The following is an 18,534-nucleotide window of genomic DNA, read 5'->3' as shown; positions in this document are numbered from 1 at the left end:
TCTTATAATCTAAACTATATTCCCATATATGATTCGGTAAAGTGCATCCTGAATCTTTGTATCTTTCAAGTACTTGATAGAGTAGATTTCTTTTAAAAATGTGAAATCACCTGTTTTGATATATTCTGGATCTAGGAACTGCTGATTATTTGGATCATATTTCAGTTTCAATATATTTATCAGTTCGTGCAAGCTCATACATTTGTAATTGGTAGCATGAGATGGTAGGCTCAAAATGCTCCTTAAAGACTCAAAATCATGCAGGAATTGATTCAAACCATCCCGATTGAATTTGTTCAACTTTAAGATGGACTCTGTGAAATAATTGACAATAATATTTAACAGTTCATTTTTAACTTTAAGTGATATAGCTAATGGAATATCCAATGAATCCAATTTATTGATCAATCTTGTCAAAACGTTCATTGAATTGACCAATTCGGCGCTAAGTACGGTAGCTGCACCGTCATTTTCGTCGATGGGCGTTTCTAGTGTTGACCAAGTTGAAATCTTGAAGTAATTTCGCAGTGTTTCCTTCAATAATTTTTGAATTCTGTGAACAATAGAATTTTGCATGTCCGCGTTCATGGCTTTTTCGTAGTCATTCTCCACATTCTGGAAAAGCGAGTTATATTTTTTTGATTCCGTGTTATTGACAACATCAGTTAGCTGGATGAAAATGAAGTTTGAAGACAGAAATCTAATTTTTTTGTACACTAAGTTGACATGTTGCAGCTTGGCCATAGTTTGGTACAATTCCTGCTCTTTGGTTCTTGTTTGATTCAAGGAGTCCACGGTTAAAATGTAATCCAGATAGGATGAGGTCAAGTTCATAAAAATCAACGAGCAGGTCATGAGTTTGTACCTTATTAATAGATCGAAGTCTAGATTGTAAAAGGGCTCTAAGTAGTCATAAATCTTGTTGATAAGTTTGACAAAATTCAATGAAGATTTCGGGAAATCTTCTGGATTCTTGGTTATATTAATGAATTGTCTATTAGCCGTTTCAACTTCATAGTTGATCCATTTTTCCCATATTTCGTCGGATATTAACGACACTAGACCTAGTCCATGATAATGGAACGAAGTCAATAAATTTTTGTCTGTGGCCAGGATCTGAGAAATTAAGACAATCAAAGTCTTCAAATCGTTTTGGAATAAAGTAGACTTTACCTTATCTCTTATGGGTTGTAGGACGTAATTGATGAATTGTTCATGAATGATTTGCTTGGTTAACCCTCGTGAATCGCAGTGAAAAATGTTAATGCACTTGTATAAATTTTCTGTCAGGTAATCGTTTAAAAATTGGAAGTACGTCTCAATCTTGGAGGACGTGGCGTGGAAATGGTAAGTGAATCTGACGTTGAAGTTATTTGCCATAGACTTAAAATTCCATAGTATATGCCCTTGGCCGTTTGTTGAGCATGAACGATGATTTACGTTGGCATTGCTTTGTGTCCCCTGCTCTAAGGGTAGGTAGAGTTGACTCAATCTATAAAGCTTAGCGGAAGTTTCTCTCAGATGCTCGACCAGATTGACCGAGGGAGACACGAATTTTGACGTATCCCACTGTGCTTCTAACAACTCTTGGTCAAACGAGTCGCTCCAGTTGATGGCCAATTTTTGTAGGAGCTTATTATATTTGGCGATGACATTTGATTCAAGATTGCCATAAGCAGCGCGTTGAGAATCAGTACAGGCTCTTTGAGGAACGGTAGCAAAGGCATCTCTCAGCTTTGCGTTTAGAATTTCTATGTCATCCAGACAGAATTGGGCCAGCGGTTGTTGAGTCAGCTCATCCAGCCGATGGTCTAACCCGTTTAATTGGTCTATACTAGCTTGTAATTGGGTTCGTTGAACAACAACCTTTTCCAGTTTATCCAGGACCTGCAAATTACCATACTTCGCTCTCAACCGTTCGATTCCTCTGGCATCTGAACCCGTGTCGATGATCTCTTGTGCTATCAGCTCTGAGCGAGCCACTTCCGTGTCATTGCTGGCCATTGATTGCCTCAGGTTTTGCAGTTTAGATGCCAGCTGGTCTCTGTCACTCCGCACCTGCTGAATCCTGTCATTGATATTCAGAAGGTCTTCAACGTCGTTCATCATTTTTGTATGCTCCCTTGATGGTCTTTTGAACGGCAACCTGGTGCAATCTTTTCCTTCACCCACTTATATCACTAATCCCATTATTATTATTACTATTATTGTTCCTTTAATGAAATATTCAATAAACTAGGGCTTGGAAAAGAGGTGAAATAACCTAAAAATGAAGTACCAGACCTAGAAAATAAACCTATTATACTTGAGATAGACCTACTATTTTTGAGGATTAATCCTATGCCTCAAACTTACTTTTTTTCATTTTCCGGGCCGGCGGCCATAGCCTATGCAAGAAAAGCTAAGTTTAATAATGCATCATAATGCGGGGATGGGCAATCACATTGCACCCTAAGTCGATGGTGGCTCTGTATGATAAAAAAAAATCCAAAAAACACACGCCGTAGCAAGGCTGCAGTGTATCCAAAATAAAAACTTTCTAGGCTCTTGAAAAGAACTCTGAGGACCTTCATGAAGAAGTGCTTGACTCTGTATTCTGTTACGGCATCTTTAAGGCCCGGTTTCTCTGTGTCGTTTTGCTTCACATGAAAGAAAACCGCCGGGAAATTGCTCGAAGCAAAGGTACACTACAAAAAAGCCGAATGGGAGTTCGAGGAAGTAATATGTGCAGTAAGTGGCATATTTTAGATCGAATATTGCTTCTAATCAGTCTATTACTTGCTACAAATGCAGAGTTGAGTAGCGATGTAAATTCCAGGGAAGTATATATGCCGATTTTTAATAATGGTCTATCGTTCAAGGTGCCGCCTATTAAGCGGTCGTCGCTGATAGGAGGGGCCCCGTATGAAGAGTTTGCGTATAGTTCAAGTTTGAGCGCTTCCGACGGTGCGTTCTGCATGGTGTTTGATGACGGTATGGATTACGTATCTAAAGAAGTTGTTTTTGAAATTCGTGTAATGGATGTTCTGCAAGAAGAAACTGACTCGAGTCGGTTTGGCGGAACCAGCCACGATCGCGGGAAGCAGTCTCTGGACTTTAGCATCTTTAATAACAGGAACGGCGATTTATTAAGAAGCAAGAGAAACCTGGTGAGCGGGGTGTCGGTCATCGAAGTCAATCCTGGAGACAGCAGTCAATTCTGGATATGCTTCGTAAATCTGGTCTACGACGGGTCGTGGAGCTCGATCGACACCGAAAAGTCTGTAACGATGCAGATGACCTATAACGATAATCTCAATCCCGAAATGCTGTTCCATTTGGCCAAGCAAATGACACCAGAAGTCGTGCAGGCTTTGAAGAAAGTCTCCGACGGCCTATTTGAAATGGTGAGCGACATCGGGCTGTTGCAAATGGAGAGCGATAGGCGCAATCTAAATGAAGCGACCTACAGCTATCTGATTGTGGGGTTTGTGTTGCTCATGGTAGCACAATTGATATCGAATGTTATAGTTACTGGCTATTTGATCATCAAAATTAAGGGCAAGCATCCTCGCCATATTAGAAAGAAAGGTTTGTAAAGTTTAAAAAAATGATAATAATAGTAATAGTATTAATAAGAACGGTGATATCAATAAGAAAAATGGTAATGCCACCTTTATCTTTTTTTTTTTGAAAGACTGTTTTTCGGAACTGTTTGGGTTTATTATAAAAATGAAAAATATGTTTGCACATTTTCTAACTTGATGTTTTATTTTTGCTAGAAAATTTCACCGACGCGAACGAGGCGATGAAATTTTCAATATTCTGCCATCATCGCAATATTGGATTTCGCTCACATGCAGCAGGGCAGAGACTGCAGAGGTCGAAGGCAGGATGACGGCGGCGCCAGTGCGTAATATATTGTTTAGTAGTCGAATATACCTTCGACTTCATTATCTTGGTAGAAGTTAGTGTGCAAGAGCCTTCAAAAACAGGGAAACCATACCAGAAGTCAACCATGAAATACATCCAAACTGAACAACAGATCGAAGTTCCAGAAGGCGTTACTGTCAGCATCAAATCCAGAATCGTCAAGGTTGTTGGTCCAAGAGGTACTTTGACCAAGAACTTGAAGCACATTGATGTTACTTTCACCAAGGTCAGCAACCAATTGATCAAGGTTGCCGTTCACAATGGTGACAGAAAGCACGTTGCCGCCTTGAGAACCGTCAAGGCTTTGGTTGACAACATGATCTCTGGTGTCACCAGGGGTTTCAAGTACAAGATGAGATACGTTTACGCGCATTTCCCAATCAACGTCAACATTGTTGAAAAGGACGGTGCTAAGTTCATCGAAGTCAGAAACTTTTTGGGTGACAAGAAGATCAGAAACGTTCCAGTCAGAGATGGTGTTGCTATTGAATTTTCCACCAACGTTAAGGATGAAATTGTCTTATCTGGTAACTCTGTTGAGGATGTTTCCCAAAACGCTGCTGACTTGCAACAAATCTGTCGTGTCAGAAACAAGGATATCCGTAAGTTTTTGGATGGTATCTACGTTTCTCACAAGGGTTTCATTGTTGAAGATTTATAGGCTTTTTATTTTATTATGTGACATTTTTTAAGGTGGCAGAAAATATAATTCCATGTAAAACTTTGTATATCTAATATATAATAGAATTTAACCGATACGAAAATCAAAAATTGAAAAGAAAAAATGGGAGGATGTGTGTCATTTTAAAGTACGTGCAAGATACATACACAAATATATATATATATATGCATATACATATATAATAGTTGTAAACTTGCCTCTATCTTTAATGAACGACGGATCTGGAGAAGTCTCTTGCTTTTTGAATCAAGAGGGCGTCCGCCAATACTAGAGCAGTCATTGCTTCGACAATAGGAATGGCTCTTGGGGTCACGGCAGGGTCGTGTCTACCCTTAGCGGCCAAGATACCTTCTTCACCATCATAAGTGACGGTGCTTTGTTCTTGGGAGATCGTAGCCACAGACTTAAAAGGGACAGAAAAGTAGATGTTCTCACCGTTGGATATACCACCTTGCACACCACCAGAATTGTTGGTCTTTGTTCTCAGTCTGTTTGTCTCCTTTTCAAAGTAAAACGCATCATTGTGCTTGGACCCTGGGACAGAGACACCTTGGAAACCTGAGCCGATTTCGAAACCCTTGGATGCTGGGATAGACAACATGGCGTGAGCCAACATAGCTTCCAACTTGTCAAAACATGGTTCGCCAAGACCGGTGGGCAAGTTTCTCACCACACACGTGACGATACCACCAATGGAATCCTTGTTACCCCTGTACTTTTCGATTTCTTTGACCATCAACCCAGCCACTGAGGCGTCTGGGCACCTAATGGGACCCATGGAGTCTACTTTTTCCCTGGTGATGGTGTTCAGCAAGTGCTGAAATTCGGGGTCGAAGGTGTCTCTGTTCATCTTGATTTCACCAATTTGAGTGACAAATGCCACGATTTCGACATTAGAATTCTGAGCTAAGAACTTTTCAGCAATGGCACCTGAAGCGACACGGCCAATGGTTTCTCTGGCGGACGCCCTACCACCGCCGGAGGAGGCCTTGATGCCGTACTTCTCGGAGTAGGTGAAATCTGCATGGGAAGGTCTAGGGAACTTGTCCATGTCGGAGTAGTCGTGTGGTCTCTGGTCTTCGTTCCTGATCATCATGGCGATGGGAGTGCCCAGGGTCTTGCCAAACTCGGTACCGGAATGGATCTCCACACGGTCCTTTTCGTCCCTGGGAGTGGATAGCTTAGATTGGCCTGGCCTTCTTCTTGTCAACTGTGGCTGGATGTCACTTTCAGTCAGCGACATTCCTGGAGGCACACCATCGACGATACAACCAACGGACTTACAATGCGATTCACCATAGGTGGTGACGCGGAACAACTTCCCAAACGTGGACATACTTCTGTGCTATGCTGTTGCTATACCGTGCCAACCTTTGAAAATGCAACTTGGATGGAAGTGTAGAATGCCAGTGCTAACTAACTAAGTATCAATTGCATGCTTCGTGGAAGACCAGTGATGGCCAGCGATTAGTCACCGCCAGAAAAAAAAGGCAGCGCGCACCGTGAAATATTCACGTGGAGGGTGAAAAACAAGAAGTAATAGCACTACAAAGGACAAAAAAGTCGATAAATGAGTAAAGGGGCCAGCGGGCAAGAGGACGTAAGGGAGCGTGTCTGATCGTATCAGTGTCTGAGTCTTGATCAAACACCTTACATATTTCAGTTAGCTCGTCAGCGTCATATTGGGGCCTATGTCACGTCTTGAGAGAGCTAGTTTTCTGTTGTAAATGTACGATGTGTGCTGTATAATGTATAAGGTATGTAGACGTAAGCGTGGGTGGCGCCACAAGAGTTTGACCCTTGCTAATGCCCAACGTGGTTTCTTGGTGGAACGCTGGACGCCAAAGAAGAATCTAAATGGGAAAAAAAAAAGACAGAGTGGGAGAGGCAAGTGCAACTGCACGAAGTGGTGGGAAAAAAAGGAAAAGGAAAAGGAGACGAAGACGAACTCGGAATCGAATCGAATCGGAATTCAAGTGTGTAGCTTTTGGGTGGGAGCGTGTAGTGTACGTGTTCACGGATAAAACAGAAAAAGTGGAGTAAGAAACACAAGAGGAAGAGGCAAAGGAAAAGGAAGGACAGAAGAACAACTACTGATCCTGTTCATATTAGCGAAGCAATACTCGACACGGATAGCAGAAGAGCATTTATAGACATGTCGCTGGATGTTTTGCTTAACAAGGAAGATAAGGACATATCCGATTTTTCAAAGGCCACCACAGAGAGGCGTGCTACAAGTAACAGCAGCAAAGTTGTTGCCGATGCCAGACCTACCAAAGTGCTAGATAAGAGGCACGCGTATCTGGCTCAACTGAACAGTGAGTTTGACCGCATCAAGAGAAGAGACTCCATAGAGCAGCTCTATCAGGATTGGAAGTTCATCAACTTGCAGGAATTCGAGTTGATATCAGAATGGAATCAGCAGTCCAAGGACTGGCAGTTCGACAACATCAATGATTCTAACGAGCCGCATTTCAAAAAGTTGTACCGTGACATGAGCGCAATTGATAAGGAATGGTCAGAATACCACTATTTCAAAAATACAAATCTATCGGATATAATCAACGAAAAGGAAGCTGACGAAGACGAAGACGAAGATGAAGAAGAGCTGGAAGATGGCGAAGAGGTAATGGAAGAAGAAGAGGGGAAGAATAGTAAGCACGTCAACGGGAAAACCGTGCGTGGAAATGGTGTTCAAAAATCGAAAAAGAAAGTTTCCACGGCCGCTATTAAGAGTGAACAAAACAATGCCGATGCTGTCGTAACTGCAGATGGTGACGAGAAGGAAGGTGACGAGAAGGACAATGAGAACGAAAACGAAAATGACAATGACAATGATGATGAAGAAGAAAATGATGATGACGACGAGGAGGAGGACGAGATGGAAGATCTTGACGAGGAGGATTTTGCTGCCTTCGAAGAACAGGACGACAATGAGGACGAAGACTTCAACCCTGATATTGAAAAGAGGAGAAAAAGATCTTCGTCCTCTTCATCATCTACCAAGCTGTCCATGAACTCGTTATCTTTAATAACGTCCAAAAAAATAAATAAAAATATCACCATCAACAGCGATAGGCCCAAAATCGTACGCGAACTGATCAAAATGTGCAATAAGAACAAACACCAAAAGATTAAGAAGAGAAGATTCACCAATTGTATTGTCACCGATTACAACCCCATCGACTCGAAATTGAACATCAAAATCACTCTAAAGCAGTATCATGTCAAGAGGCTGAAAAAATTAATCAACGATGCCAAGAGAGAAAGAGAAAGAGAAGAGGCTCTGAAAAACAACGTTGGTTTGGATGGTAACGGCCTAGAAAATGATGAAGACGGTTCAGAGTCTCACAAGAGGAGAAAACTAAACAACGGTAACGCTAATGGTATCGACGATCCTGCCAAGAGAAAGTTCAATACTAGACACGGGTTGCCCACTTATGGTATGAAGATGAACGCTAAGGAAGCCCGGGCCATCCAGAGGCACTATGACAACACCTACACGACGATTTGGAAAGATATGGCACGTAAGGACTCTACGAAGATGTCAAGATTGGTTCAACAAATACAATCGATCAGATCAACAAATTTCAGGAAAACCTCCTCACTATGTGCTAGAGAAGCGAAGAAGTGGCAATCCAAGAACTTTAAACAAATAAAGGATTTCCAAACCAGGGCTAGAAGGGGTATTAGAGAAATGTCGAATTTCTGGAAGAAAAACGAACGTGAAGAAAGAGATTTAAAGAAAAAGATAGAAAAGGAGGCTATGGAACTAGCAAAGAAGGAAGAAGAGGAAAAGGAATCCAAGAGACAAGCTAAAAAACTAAATTTCTTGCTGACTCAAACTGAACTGTATTCGCATTTCATTGGAAGGAAAATCAAAACAAACGAATTAGAAGGTAACAATGCCCCCAGCAATGATTCAGTAAACCAGAAGAATATCGATATTTCAGCCTTGGCCCCAAATAAAAATGACTTCCACTCTATCGATTTCGATAATGAAAATGACGAACAATTGAGGCAAAGAGCTGCGGAAAATGCCTCCAATGCACTGGCCGAAACAAGGGCCAAAGCCAAGCAATTTGACGATCATGCTAATGCACACGGGGAAGAAGATGAGGAAGATGAGTTGAATTTCCAAAACCCAACATCATTAGGAGAAATAACTATTGAGCAACCTAAGATACTAGCATGTACTCTCAAAGAATATCAATTGAAAGGGTTGAATTGGTTAGCTAACCTTTATGACCAAGGTATCAACGGTATTCTGGCAGATGAAATGGGGTTGGGTAAAACCGTACAATCTATTTCTGTTCTGGCTCATTTGGCTGAGAACCATAATATTTGGGGGCCCTTCCTCGTGGTCACTCCTGCTTCCACTCTGCATAACTGGGTTAACGAAATATCCAAATTTCTACCCGAATTTAAAATTTTGCCGTATTGGGGGAATGCCAATGACCGTAAAGTTCTCAGAAAATTTTGGGATAGGAAGAACTTAAGGTATAGTAGGAACGCGCCATTTCATGTTATGGTCACGTCGTACCAAATGGTCGTCACTGACGCCAACTATTTGCAAAAAATGAAATGGCAATATATGATCCTGGATGAGGCACAGGCAATTAAATCTTCACAATCCTCTAGATGGAAAAATTTATTAAGTTTCCACTGTCGTAACAGATTACTATTGACTGGTACTCCTATTCAAAATAGTATGCAAGAACTATGGGCGCTTTTACATTTCATCATGCCCTCCCTTTTCGACTCCCACGATGAATTCAATGAATGGTTCTCTAAGGATATTGAATCTCATGCGGAAGCAAATACTAAACTAAATCAGCAACAATTACGTCGTTTGCATATGATTTTGAAACCATTCATGTTAAGACGTGTGAAAAAGAACGTTCAATCCGAATTAGGTGACAAGATTGAAATTGATGTTTTATGTGATTTAACTCAGAGGCAAGCTAAACTGTATCAAGTGTTGAAATCTCAGATCTCCACCAACTACGATGCTATCGAAAATGCCGCCACAAACGACTCTACGTCCAATTCCACTTCAAATTCAGGTTCTGATCAGAACTTAATTAACGCAGTTATGCAGTTTAGAAAAGTCTGTAACCATCCAGATCTTTTTGAAAGGGCAGATGTGGACTCTCCGTTTTCCTTCGCTACTTTTGGAAAAACTACTTCAATGCTAACTGCGTCCGTGGCTAACAACAACAATGGTGTCGTAAATAATAGCAATTTGAATCTCTCTAGCGCGAACAGCAACAATATCTCGAATAGGAAGTTTACAGATTTGATTTACTCTTCAAGAAACCCAATAAAATACAATCTACCAAGACTAGTTTATGACGATTTAATCTTACCAAACTATAATAATAATGTGGATATAGTACAGAAATTGATAAATGTGAAATTCAATATCTTCAATTCATCACTCAATTACGAACTGTGCTTACTCTTATCCAAATTGACGGGAGAAACATCGCTGAATGAATTTTTCAGAATATCCAATACGCCACTACTCAAAAAAATAATTGAATACAGGGACCGCCCACGAAATCCCAATAGTTTGATACTTACAAATAAAACTCAAGAATTACAAGAAGTTGCTAAGAAATCATCCTCCAAAGGTGTGATGGCATCATTGCTGAACGTTAAAGAAATAACTTATGAAGATGAATATTTGAATAACATACAGCGTGGTTATCATCCTAATGTCTCTGCTCCTCCAATAACCATTGAAGTTATTGGTTCCAGTCACATATCTAATAGCATAAATAACGAATTATTTGACCCGGTAGTAACTCAAGCATTATCTGATATTCCAGCAATAACGCAATACAACATGCACGTCAACAAAAAAATATCCGTTGAGAATTTCCCAAGGACAGGACTATTCCCTGAACCACTAAATAAGAACTTCTCATCCAACATTTCTATGCCGTCTATGGATAGATTCATTACCGAATCAGCTAAGCTAAGGAAATTGGATGAATTATTGGTGAAACTAAAGGCGGAAGGTCACAGAGTCCTTATTTATTTCCAAATGACCAAGATGATGGATCTGATGGAAGAATATTTGACCTATAAACAATACAATCACATTAGATTAGATGGTTCATCGAAGTTGGAAGATCGTCGTGATTTGGTTCACGATTGGCAAACAAATCCAGAAATTTTTGTCTTCCTTCTAAGTACGAGGGCCGGTGGTTTGGGTATTAACTTAACCGCCGCTGACACAGTCATCTTTTACGATTCAGATTGGAACCCTACTATTGATTCACAGGCTATGGATAGAGCACATAGACTGGGCCAAACTAGACAGGTCACAGTATATAGACTGCTTGTTCGCGGCACGATCGAGGAAAGAATGAGAGATAGAGCAAAACAAAAGGAACAAGTTCAACAGGTAGTCATGGAAGGTAAAACTCAAGAAAAGAACATCAAAACCATTGAAGTGGGTGAAAATGATTCTGAAGTCACTCCTGAAAGTGGTAAAAACATGATTCAAGACAAGGTTACAGCAACAGCAAGTGCATTAGCATGAAAAGAAAGTATTGGTACGGCTTTTTCCGCATAAAGTACCTTCAATGCCTATCTTTAATGGAATAATTCTACTCACTTTTCATATTTGAACATTCATTTTATTATATTGCCTTTTATCTTTGATATTTTTATGTATCTATATCACTTTGTTAGTATCTTTCTTACGTTATCCGAAGCAGTAAACTCAAAAGACGCACGTTTTCAGCATGCGTAAGTATTTGTGAGGATATATGATGAATTTTTCATGTTCCCTTTTGGTTATCTCACCCCTTTCTAAGGCTAAATCCTTCAATAATTTCATTTCATGAAGAAGTACTGCAAAAGAATCTCTCTTCAAAATTGCAATGTTATGAGTTTTTGTTGGACCTTCTTCTGCCTTTACCAACGATATATCGTTTGTCTTATCATTATTATCGTTGATTCCATTTTCTTCGTCTTCCTCATAAGCTTGGGTGCTTGTATCATTCTCCCCGAAAAGCATATCAAAGTCGTCGTCTTGAGCAACCTCATTTTTTAGCTGAGCTTCTTGTTTCACCTCAACCACTTCCTTCCTTTCCTTCAAATCCTCGCTTTTAATGTTAACCCCTTCATTTCTTTTCTTTTCATCATTTTCCATATAGTCTATTAATTGTGTAGCTTCCTCGGCAGTTTTTACGTCGTATAGTACAAGGAAGTAGAAGAAGTAATCGAAAACATGTTCTGATTCCAACGATCCCCTTTTATTCTTAGAACCCGGAACCCCGTAAGTGGTTAGTTTGTATTCCAATGTTTTCAAGACATCAAAAAGGAAACTCTTTGGCGTTACCAATTCAACCAACTCGGACAGGTAATCCAAGTTGTAATATGTGCTACTATGAAGACTCCAGAATGAATTAATTTGGTTGGTCATTATCTTATTTATCGGATTTTCATTTAAAATTAGAAATTTACCATAACCCAACTGCTTCCGCGAGTAATCGTTTTCCGAGTTGATGATTCTTGGATCGACATCATAAACCGGTGATATGTTAAGAACTGAAACCAATTTTGCAATTAAAGGTTCTAGGGTTGGATCTCCCTGGGCATCAGAAGAATAGATACCATAATTTGATTGACTTTGGCTTCTGAATCTGCGAAGGACTTTAAGCAATGGAATCGCATTCAGTCTCAAAACTGCCGTATGAAACGCTTTTGAGTCTTCATTGAGGGTTATTGGATTGAAAAGAGTGTTTAATAGACTGAATATATCTTGTAAAATATCTTCCGATATAGTATCGTTCTTGACACATGAAAGAAATTGTTCTAGCCAATAAAATGTCTTTATTAACCCAATCAATAATAAGGGCTGTAAAAAATACTCGAAACCGCCTATCAAACTTGAAATGTCAGTTAAAGCGCCTATTTCAACCGATAGTAAGACTTGTTTAACAATGAATGGTATGAGATTGGCCAACTGTCTTGCTTCGATATTTTGAATCAGCTGATCGGTGATGGACCCATTTACAAAAAGGTCACAGAGCCAGCTTTGGACAGTATTATGAGATTTGGTTAGCATATCCGTGTCATTGATCTTTGATTCTTCCAAGTAGTATTTATCTGAAACATTGGGTAGATTTGAAATAAAGTTGATAATAAAAGAATCCTTAGTAATCAAATCGGGAGATATAAGCGCTACATCTACCACGGATATGCCATATGTTTGCGCTAGATTGATTAATAACAAAATTGCCCAAGAAAATGATAAAGAAATGTTGACCGTTTCATATTCTGAACTTTCATCATTAACAGAGCCATTTCTATCATTCTTGGACGAATCCACGAATCTCATAAGGGCTTCCATCAATGCTGTCGGTGAAGAAAACGAAAGAATTGTTGTTAATGAATGTGAAAAGTTGAAAAACAACAAAGCACAAATCTTTGTTATTCTATTATGATTTAATTCCTTTATTGAGTCATTGAATATGGTTAAAATGGCCTTTACTATTTCACGTTGCTTGGTGGGAGCAACATATTCGAAATTATGTAAAACCTGAAATAATCCATTGCTAGAATCATGCATATTGGATTCTGTTATAGATTCTAGCTCCAAAGTATCTAAGGATGAGATAATAAAGCTGTTAGTATTATGAACCACTTCTTGGATTCCTTGCAAATTACGAACAATCAGATCATCATTTGTAGGTAGAATACTGGTATCAATCATTTGATCTTCTCTTAAATAATTATTGATGACGGAAGCAGGCTGCAAATTCAACATAACTAGTCCCTTAATGAAATCATGCCTTATATCTAGACTTGTGGATGGATAGTCATCAAACAAATCCTCATTAGTGGATTTGATGTCATCCTTTTCAGTAAAATATATTCTGATTGCCTTAATGACTTTCTCATCGATGTTATCTAAGGCATTCGTCACTACGCGAGGATTCCTTGAAGAGTTTTCAAGGATTAACAATGGTAAATGTTTAGTTATAAATATGACCCATTTTCTTTCTAACAGTGTCAAATTAGAATTCGCTTGATGGTATTGTTTATTGCTGACAAATTGCGCGAAACAAGTAAAGGATGTTTCAATCAGATCAGTGAGTAATTGATCCACGTTTTGGACCGAGTTGAAATCTTGGAAAATAGAAGAACTGATGGCAGAATATTTTGATAGGAAGTCCGGATTTGCTATTTCCCAACTGATGATTTTATTATTCAACCAAATGTTCTTATAGTAACGAAGAAGCTTCATGTCTTTATATTTGGCAGCAGAATTCACGGAACCTGGAGGTTTCGTCGAGGAAAAAGGACTTGGAATATATTGAGGGGAGGTCAATGAAGGTGAACCTACAAATTCATTGGTAGAGTCTTTGTTTAAAAATGGCTTAGTATCTTTGAAGTGTAATTTTGCTTCAAACGTCTGTGAGATTTTCTTAAAAAGGAGCTTGTTAATTTGTGATAATTGATTTAGGAGCGTGACAGACCCATTTTTACAGCTGACAGAAGTAATGAGGATGGGTGCGGGGGAGAGTTTTAAAATGGCTTGCAAAAGTTTTGATATTATGATAATGACTTCTTTATTCAAGGCATTCATATCAAGGCTTAGAATATTCGGTATTAAAACACTACCCAAATCCTTGCGTACTTGATCAACTATCAAAGTATCTGATAACTTGGCGAAGAATGAACAAGATTTGGAGAAGAAATGGACCAATAATAACGAATTGGTAACGGAGTTCAACTTCGGCAAAAAGCATTTCATCATGTCTGAATTGTAATTCACAAATAACACTTCAACGATATAATCAGCCAAGATCAGAGGTTTCTCTAGGTTCAATATTTTGATAAAATCCGAGCAAACGATATCTAGAGCTTCATCCAAGTGTGTAGCATCTGCAGACACTGCTGTATTACTGCCGGGAGTATCTTTCAAAGAGGTTTCCTTATTAGCATCATTTATCGTAGCAGCAGCGGGTGCAGTGTCCTCTTCCTCTTGAATCAATGACGAGAACTTTTCGTTAAAGAACTCTTTATAGAGATTTAAAAATTCCATGGAGCTTAACTGTCGGTCAGCACATTTTAACGCCAGGATATACACAGATTCCTTTTCCATAATGCCTGAGACTATCGACTAGTCACGATTAGTCTTACTAAGGGATATTTAGATTGTTCTTCACTATGGATCATTACTGAAGTAGCTCAAAATATGTTATTGCTAATGAAAAGGTCTGTAGTATCCGGGTAATAGTCTAAAGTAGGCTTTTTCGATCCCGAACAGCGTAGCAAAGAAAGTTACGAGTATTACAAGTGTGATTAAAATTAATTGCTCTACATAGAAGTGCACTATGGGGTAGAGTCCCCAAGCTGTGCATTTTGCCAATCTGGCACGCTGATTTCATTTCTGGTCGTGTTTCTCTGCCATTCCGGGATGGAGCCGTTGCTGTCAACAGTTTGCTCCCTCGCTTTTTTCCACGCTGGAACAGCGTTTGCCTCGTTGCCTGTATTGTCACTATTTTCTTTCTCCTTATCGTTTTCTTCTTGCATGCCCATCTTGGCTAGGATCTCAGACGCAGAGGGAATCGCGTCTATTCCCGGTATGCCATTGGGAGACATGGAGAATAATCTATTGTCGTGAGTGTTAGCAGATTCCGTACAATTTTTCATTAAACTCTTGAGCGAGTCCATTTCTCTCTGTATATTATTTAGTTCTTGTATGTTGCTGTTGTCCGAGACGAATTTGTCAATGGTGTTTTGTAGATTGGTCATCTCGAGCTTAACCAGTCTGAATTCGTCTTCAATCTTTTCTTTGCTTCTTGTTGTTTCCGTCAGCACCTGTTGCAACTCAGCGATAGTGCCAGTGAGTTCCTTCAGCGTCTCGCTTTCCTGTTTTCTAGACTCTGCCTGTTCTGCTTCGATGGCATTGAGGACTTTATCGATTTTGGCGAACTGATCTTTGATTTCTTCCTTGTCATCCTCTAATTTACTCTTTGCCTCTGGTAAAATATTTGGTATCACGTACCTTCTAGTTACTTGATACGCACCATACAACAGCCCGGCTGTCGCTGTAGCCATCACAAAGTAATCTTTCCAATCCCTGTGGGGCAGCGCTGGTGGCATCGCTTCATAAAAGTACATATCCTGCGGGTTTGTCCTATTCACAGAACTGTCATTATTTTTCGATATTCCCTCCTTAAACTTTTTATCCTTCTTAGGTTCTTCCATGGCTATTTCAATTTCCTTTTCACTTAATCCTTTGGATTTCAAAAATTCGATTTTCTTCAGAAGTGGAGCATTTTTGATGGACTCATCCTTCAGGAAGGACACTGCCGAATCGAACAATTCCTTACGATCGTCATTAACCACGTCACTCATCCTGCGTCTCCCTTTTTATCTTTTCGTGTGTTATTCACAAGCTCAGGTCAATAACCATTCCATTGGCTTTTGCTGTATTTCATATTTATTCTTCGGACACTGCTTGTTAAAACCGAGGTGATTAAAAATCAAAATGAAGAAACAAGAGAGGATGAAGGAACTCAGAAACCGTAGATGGCCCAGACAATTAAGAGTTTAAACGACGTCCCAAAGGTCATTGATGGAAGCTTGTGGGCAGGCACGTTTGTCGTTGAAATCCAAGATGATGTACTCGCGGATGATTTTACATTCGAGGCGTTAATGAGAGCCCTACCGCTGGACTGGCAAGCCAAAATCCTCAATAAAAAATCATTTCATGATAGATGTGCCAGCTTATGCAACCAGTTACTGCAATTATTTGGCTGTTCTATAATGACTGGTTCAGATTTTCGAGAGCTAAAATTTGACAGGGGCAGCTTTGGTAAGCCGTTCCTGGACAATGATAATTCTCTTCCATTTAGCATGTCAACAGGTGAACAGTGTGTAGCTATGTCTCTGGTGAAATGCGTGAGCCCGGATGAATGTCAGAAGATCGGTATAGACATTGCGTCTACGTCTAATTATGGTGGGAAGGAAGAGTTGGAGCTATTTAGAGAAATTTTTAGTGAGGAGGAATTCAGGGCCTTACTAAGAGCATCTAACCCACGTGTGGTATTTACCTACTTATGGTCTTTGAAAGAATCGTATACAAAATTTACTGGAACTGGTCTTAATACAAACTTGGCCGAAATAGATTTTGGCTCGATCAACTTCTTTCCAGCTAATGGTACTTCCTTGAATATTACTTTAGAGAAACTCCCACTGGTTTTCCATTCGCAGTGGTTCAACAACGAAATCATAACTACCTGTATACCGAGATCAATCAGCAATAATATCAACATGGATACATCAGAATTATATAATATCTCTTTATCTACATTAATTGAGTTTTTCATCAAAAATTAACTTATCACACCTATTTTCTGCTTGACTTTCCTTGTCTAATCAATAGGTTACATTGCATTCTTGTACGGATGTACGTGCAATTGTATGATCCTTAGCAGTGGCACGTCTTGCAGAAATCATCAAATGTTTCTTGAGGTATGCATAACTCTCCATTAAATTTACCCTCGATCAGTGCTAATGCAGCGTTACCCAAGCAGCTGTGGTACAAATCAGCATCATCCTCGTCATTTTTGCTAAAGCCTCCAGTTAATGTATTTTGCGTCCGATCAAGCAAGTAATTTTTCGTTCGCTCTGTTTGACATAGCAATTTCCAATCCTTTGTAAGTAATTGTAAAGAATTTAAGCACCAGAATGCGTAACATGTATCAGCATACTTGTTTTCCCTTCCTTGAAAGCCGCCATCATCAGATTGATCGTACGTAGTATTCGAATCATCCTCAAGCTGCATGCACCCGTGACATGATACCTGTCTATGTAATAGCCACGTTATGGTGTCTTCTCTGAATTTATCGGATAGCTCTGCGAGACTAGATAATAATGCTAATGTAGATAGCGCACAAGAAGTGTACCCTGCATGTGGTTCGTTGTGGGCACCAAAAGCCCCGCCACAACATCGTTGCGCCATTATATATTCAATTAATTTCCTTGTATCGATGTATCTGTCAAATTCTTCTGTGGATCTACATCCACATATGTATAAAATGGCAACCGCAATATAGCAAAATCTTAAATCGTCTGAATCAACAGGAGATGCAGAGTTTGTGTTATAGTCTAAACAAGATACAAATGACCCACGAGTAGGTAACTGGCACCTGGAAACAAACCTTGAAAGACTCTCTCTGTCTAGTATACTCTCAAAATATTCGTAGTCTTTCAACATGATCAAAGATAACAAAGCAAAAAGTGTATTGGCTATATTGACCGTCGTTGCATGAGGAATATCCATAACTAAACTTCCAACAAATCCTGATATTACGGTACTGTTTTTGTCGTCCAGGGTTTTTTTAATATAATGTTTGCGTATCCAGTCAAGATGATAGTTGTACTTTGCGGGTACGTCAACATCAAGTATTGAGAGACCTACCATGGAGTAGAATACTATCGCCATTCTGTTCACATCATGTCCCTGATGTGAGGAGGGGAGCAACTGCAAATGTCTTTCAAAAAACTTTTCATGCTTTCTCGCTAGAACCTTCTTCATATCAGTAGCAACTTGACACATTATTCTCGTAGAATAATCAAGAAGAGCTGGTTACCGTTGCGGTTGGTGGAATCTCTCCCTAAAACAGACCGAGAATAGCTGGAAGCGACTCAGACATAGGTAATTAAGCCACAACCTCAATACTGGAAAGTATGCTATGTGCGTATTATTTGTTATAATTACGATTCTCTCACGGCGCAATTAAAAAACGAAAAAAAAAACGTTCCTTCGAAGAAAGCTGACAAGTCTGACATGACATCATTTTTATTTTTTTTATTTAGCTCTATTTATTAATATGTATTAATTGAAATCATCACAATAGGAAGGGCATAAGTTTTGATGGAAGATGAAAAAAGAGTGAAGTGAA

At 39.5% G+C, this 18,534-nt stretch overlaps 9 protein-coding genes across 9 annotated transcripts; 4 read left to right on the top strand and 5 right to left on the bottom strand.

Moving 5' to 3' along the window:
* Positions 1–9: 9 nt before the first annotated feature.
* On the bottom strand, positions 10–2,106 carry TIP20 (Tip20p; the record flags this gene model as incomplete). Its single annotated transcript, XM_056227866.1, has 1 exon — positions 10–2,106. One exon carries the CDS (start codon positions 2,104–2,106, stop codon positions 10–12), a length of 2,097 nt encoding a protein of 698 aa, XP_056087645.1.
* A 539-nt stretch (positions 2,107–2,645) lies between these two features.
* On the top strand, positions 2,646–3,578 carry RRT6 (Rrt6p; the record flags this gene model as incomplete). Its single annotated transcript, XM_056227865.1, has 1 exon — positions 2,646–3,578. One exon carries the CDS (start codon positions 2,646–2,648, stop codon positions 3,576–3,578), a length of 933 nt encoding a protein of 310 aa, XP_056087644.1.
* Positions 3,579–3,997: 419 nt separating this feature from the next.
* On the top strand, positions 3,998–4,573 carry RPL9A (60S ribosomal protein uL6; the record flags this gene model as incomplete). Its single annotated transcript, XM_056227864.1, has 1 exon — positions 3,998–4,573. The coding sequence occupies one exon, from the start codon at positions 3,998–4,000 to the stop codon at positions 4,571–4,573; it is 576 nt and encodes a 191-aa protein (XP_056087643.1).
* A 226-nt stretch (positions 4,574–4,799) lies between these two features.
* ARO2 (bifunctional chorismate synthase/riboflavin reductase [NAD(P)H] ARO2) lies at positions 4,800–5,930 on the bottom strand (the record flags this gene model as incomplete). The annotated part of the gene is made up of 1 exon (XM_056227863.1): positions 4,800–5,930. The coding sequence occupies one exon, from the start codon at positions 5,928–5,930 to the stop codon at positions 4,800–4,802; it is 1,131 nt and encodes a 376-aa protein (XP_056087642.1).
* An 819-nt stretch (positions 5,931–6,749) lies between these two features.
* On the top strand, positions 6,750–11,147 carry INO80 (chromatin-remodeling ATPase INO80; the record flags this gene model as incomplete). The annotated part of the gene is made up of 1 exon (XM_056227862.1): positions 6,750–11,147. One exon carries the CDS (start codon positions 6,750–6,752, stop codon positions 11,145–11,147), a length of 4,398 nt encoding a protein of 1,465 aa, XP_056087641.1.
* A 183-nt stretch (positions 11,148–11,330) lies between these two features.
* NUT1 (Nut1p) lies at positions 11,331–14,723 on the bottom strand (the record flags this gene model as incomplete). The annotated part of the gene is made up of 1 exon (XM_056227861.1): positions 11,331–14,723. One exon carries the CDS (start codon positions 14,721–14,723, stop codon positions 11,331–11,333), a length of 3,393 nt encoding a protein of 1,130 aa, XP_056087640.1.
* A 230-nt stretch (positions 14,724–14,953) lies between these two features.
* PEX14 (Pex14p) lies at positions 14,954–15,982 on the bottom strand (the record flags this gene model as incomplete). The annotated part of the gene is made up of 1 exon (XM_056227860.1): positions 14,954–15,982. The coding sequence occupies one exon, from the start codon at positions 15,980–15,982 to the stop codon at positions 14,954–14,956; it is 1,029 nt and encodes a 342-aa protein (XP_056087639.1).
* A 174-nt stretch (positions 15,983–16,156) lies between these two features.
* Positions 16,157–16,966, top strand: LYS5 (holo-[acyl-carrier-protein] synthase; the record flags this gene model as incomplete). The annotated part of the gene is made up of 1 exon (XM_056227858.1): positions 16,157–16,966. The coding sequence occupies one exon, from the start codon at positions 16,157–16,159 to the stop codon at positions 16,964–16,966; it is 810 nt and encodes a 269-aa protein (XP_056087638.1).
* Positions 16,967–17,057: 91 nt separating this feature from the next.
* Positions 17,058–18,188, bottom strand: CDC43 (protein geranylgeranyltransferase type I subunit CDC43; the record flags this gene model as incomplete). Its single annotated transcript, XM_056227857.1, has 1 exon — positions 17,058–18,188. One exon carries the CDS (start codon positions 18,186–18,188, stop codon positions 17,058–17,060), a length of 1,131 nt encoding a protein of 376 aa, XP_056087637.1.
* Between the last annotated feature and the right edge of the window lie 346 nt (positions 18,189–18,534).

Source organism: Saccharomyces kudriavzevii (genome assembly GCF_947243775.1).
Source record: "Saccharomyces kudriavzevii IFO 1802 strain IFO1802 genome assembly, chromosome: 7".
Classification (NCBI taxonomy): Eukaryota; Fungi; Ascomycota; class Saccharomycetes; order Saccharomycetales; family Saccharomycetaceae; genus Saccharomyces; species Saccharomyces kudriavzevii.
The sequence above is the reverse complement of the archived record's forward strand: the minus strand, read 5'-3'. Positions and strand labels throughout refer to the sequence as shown.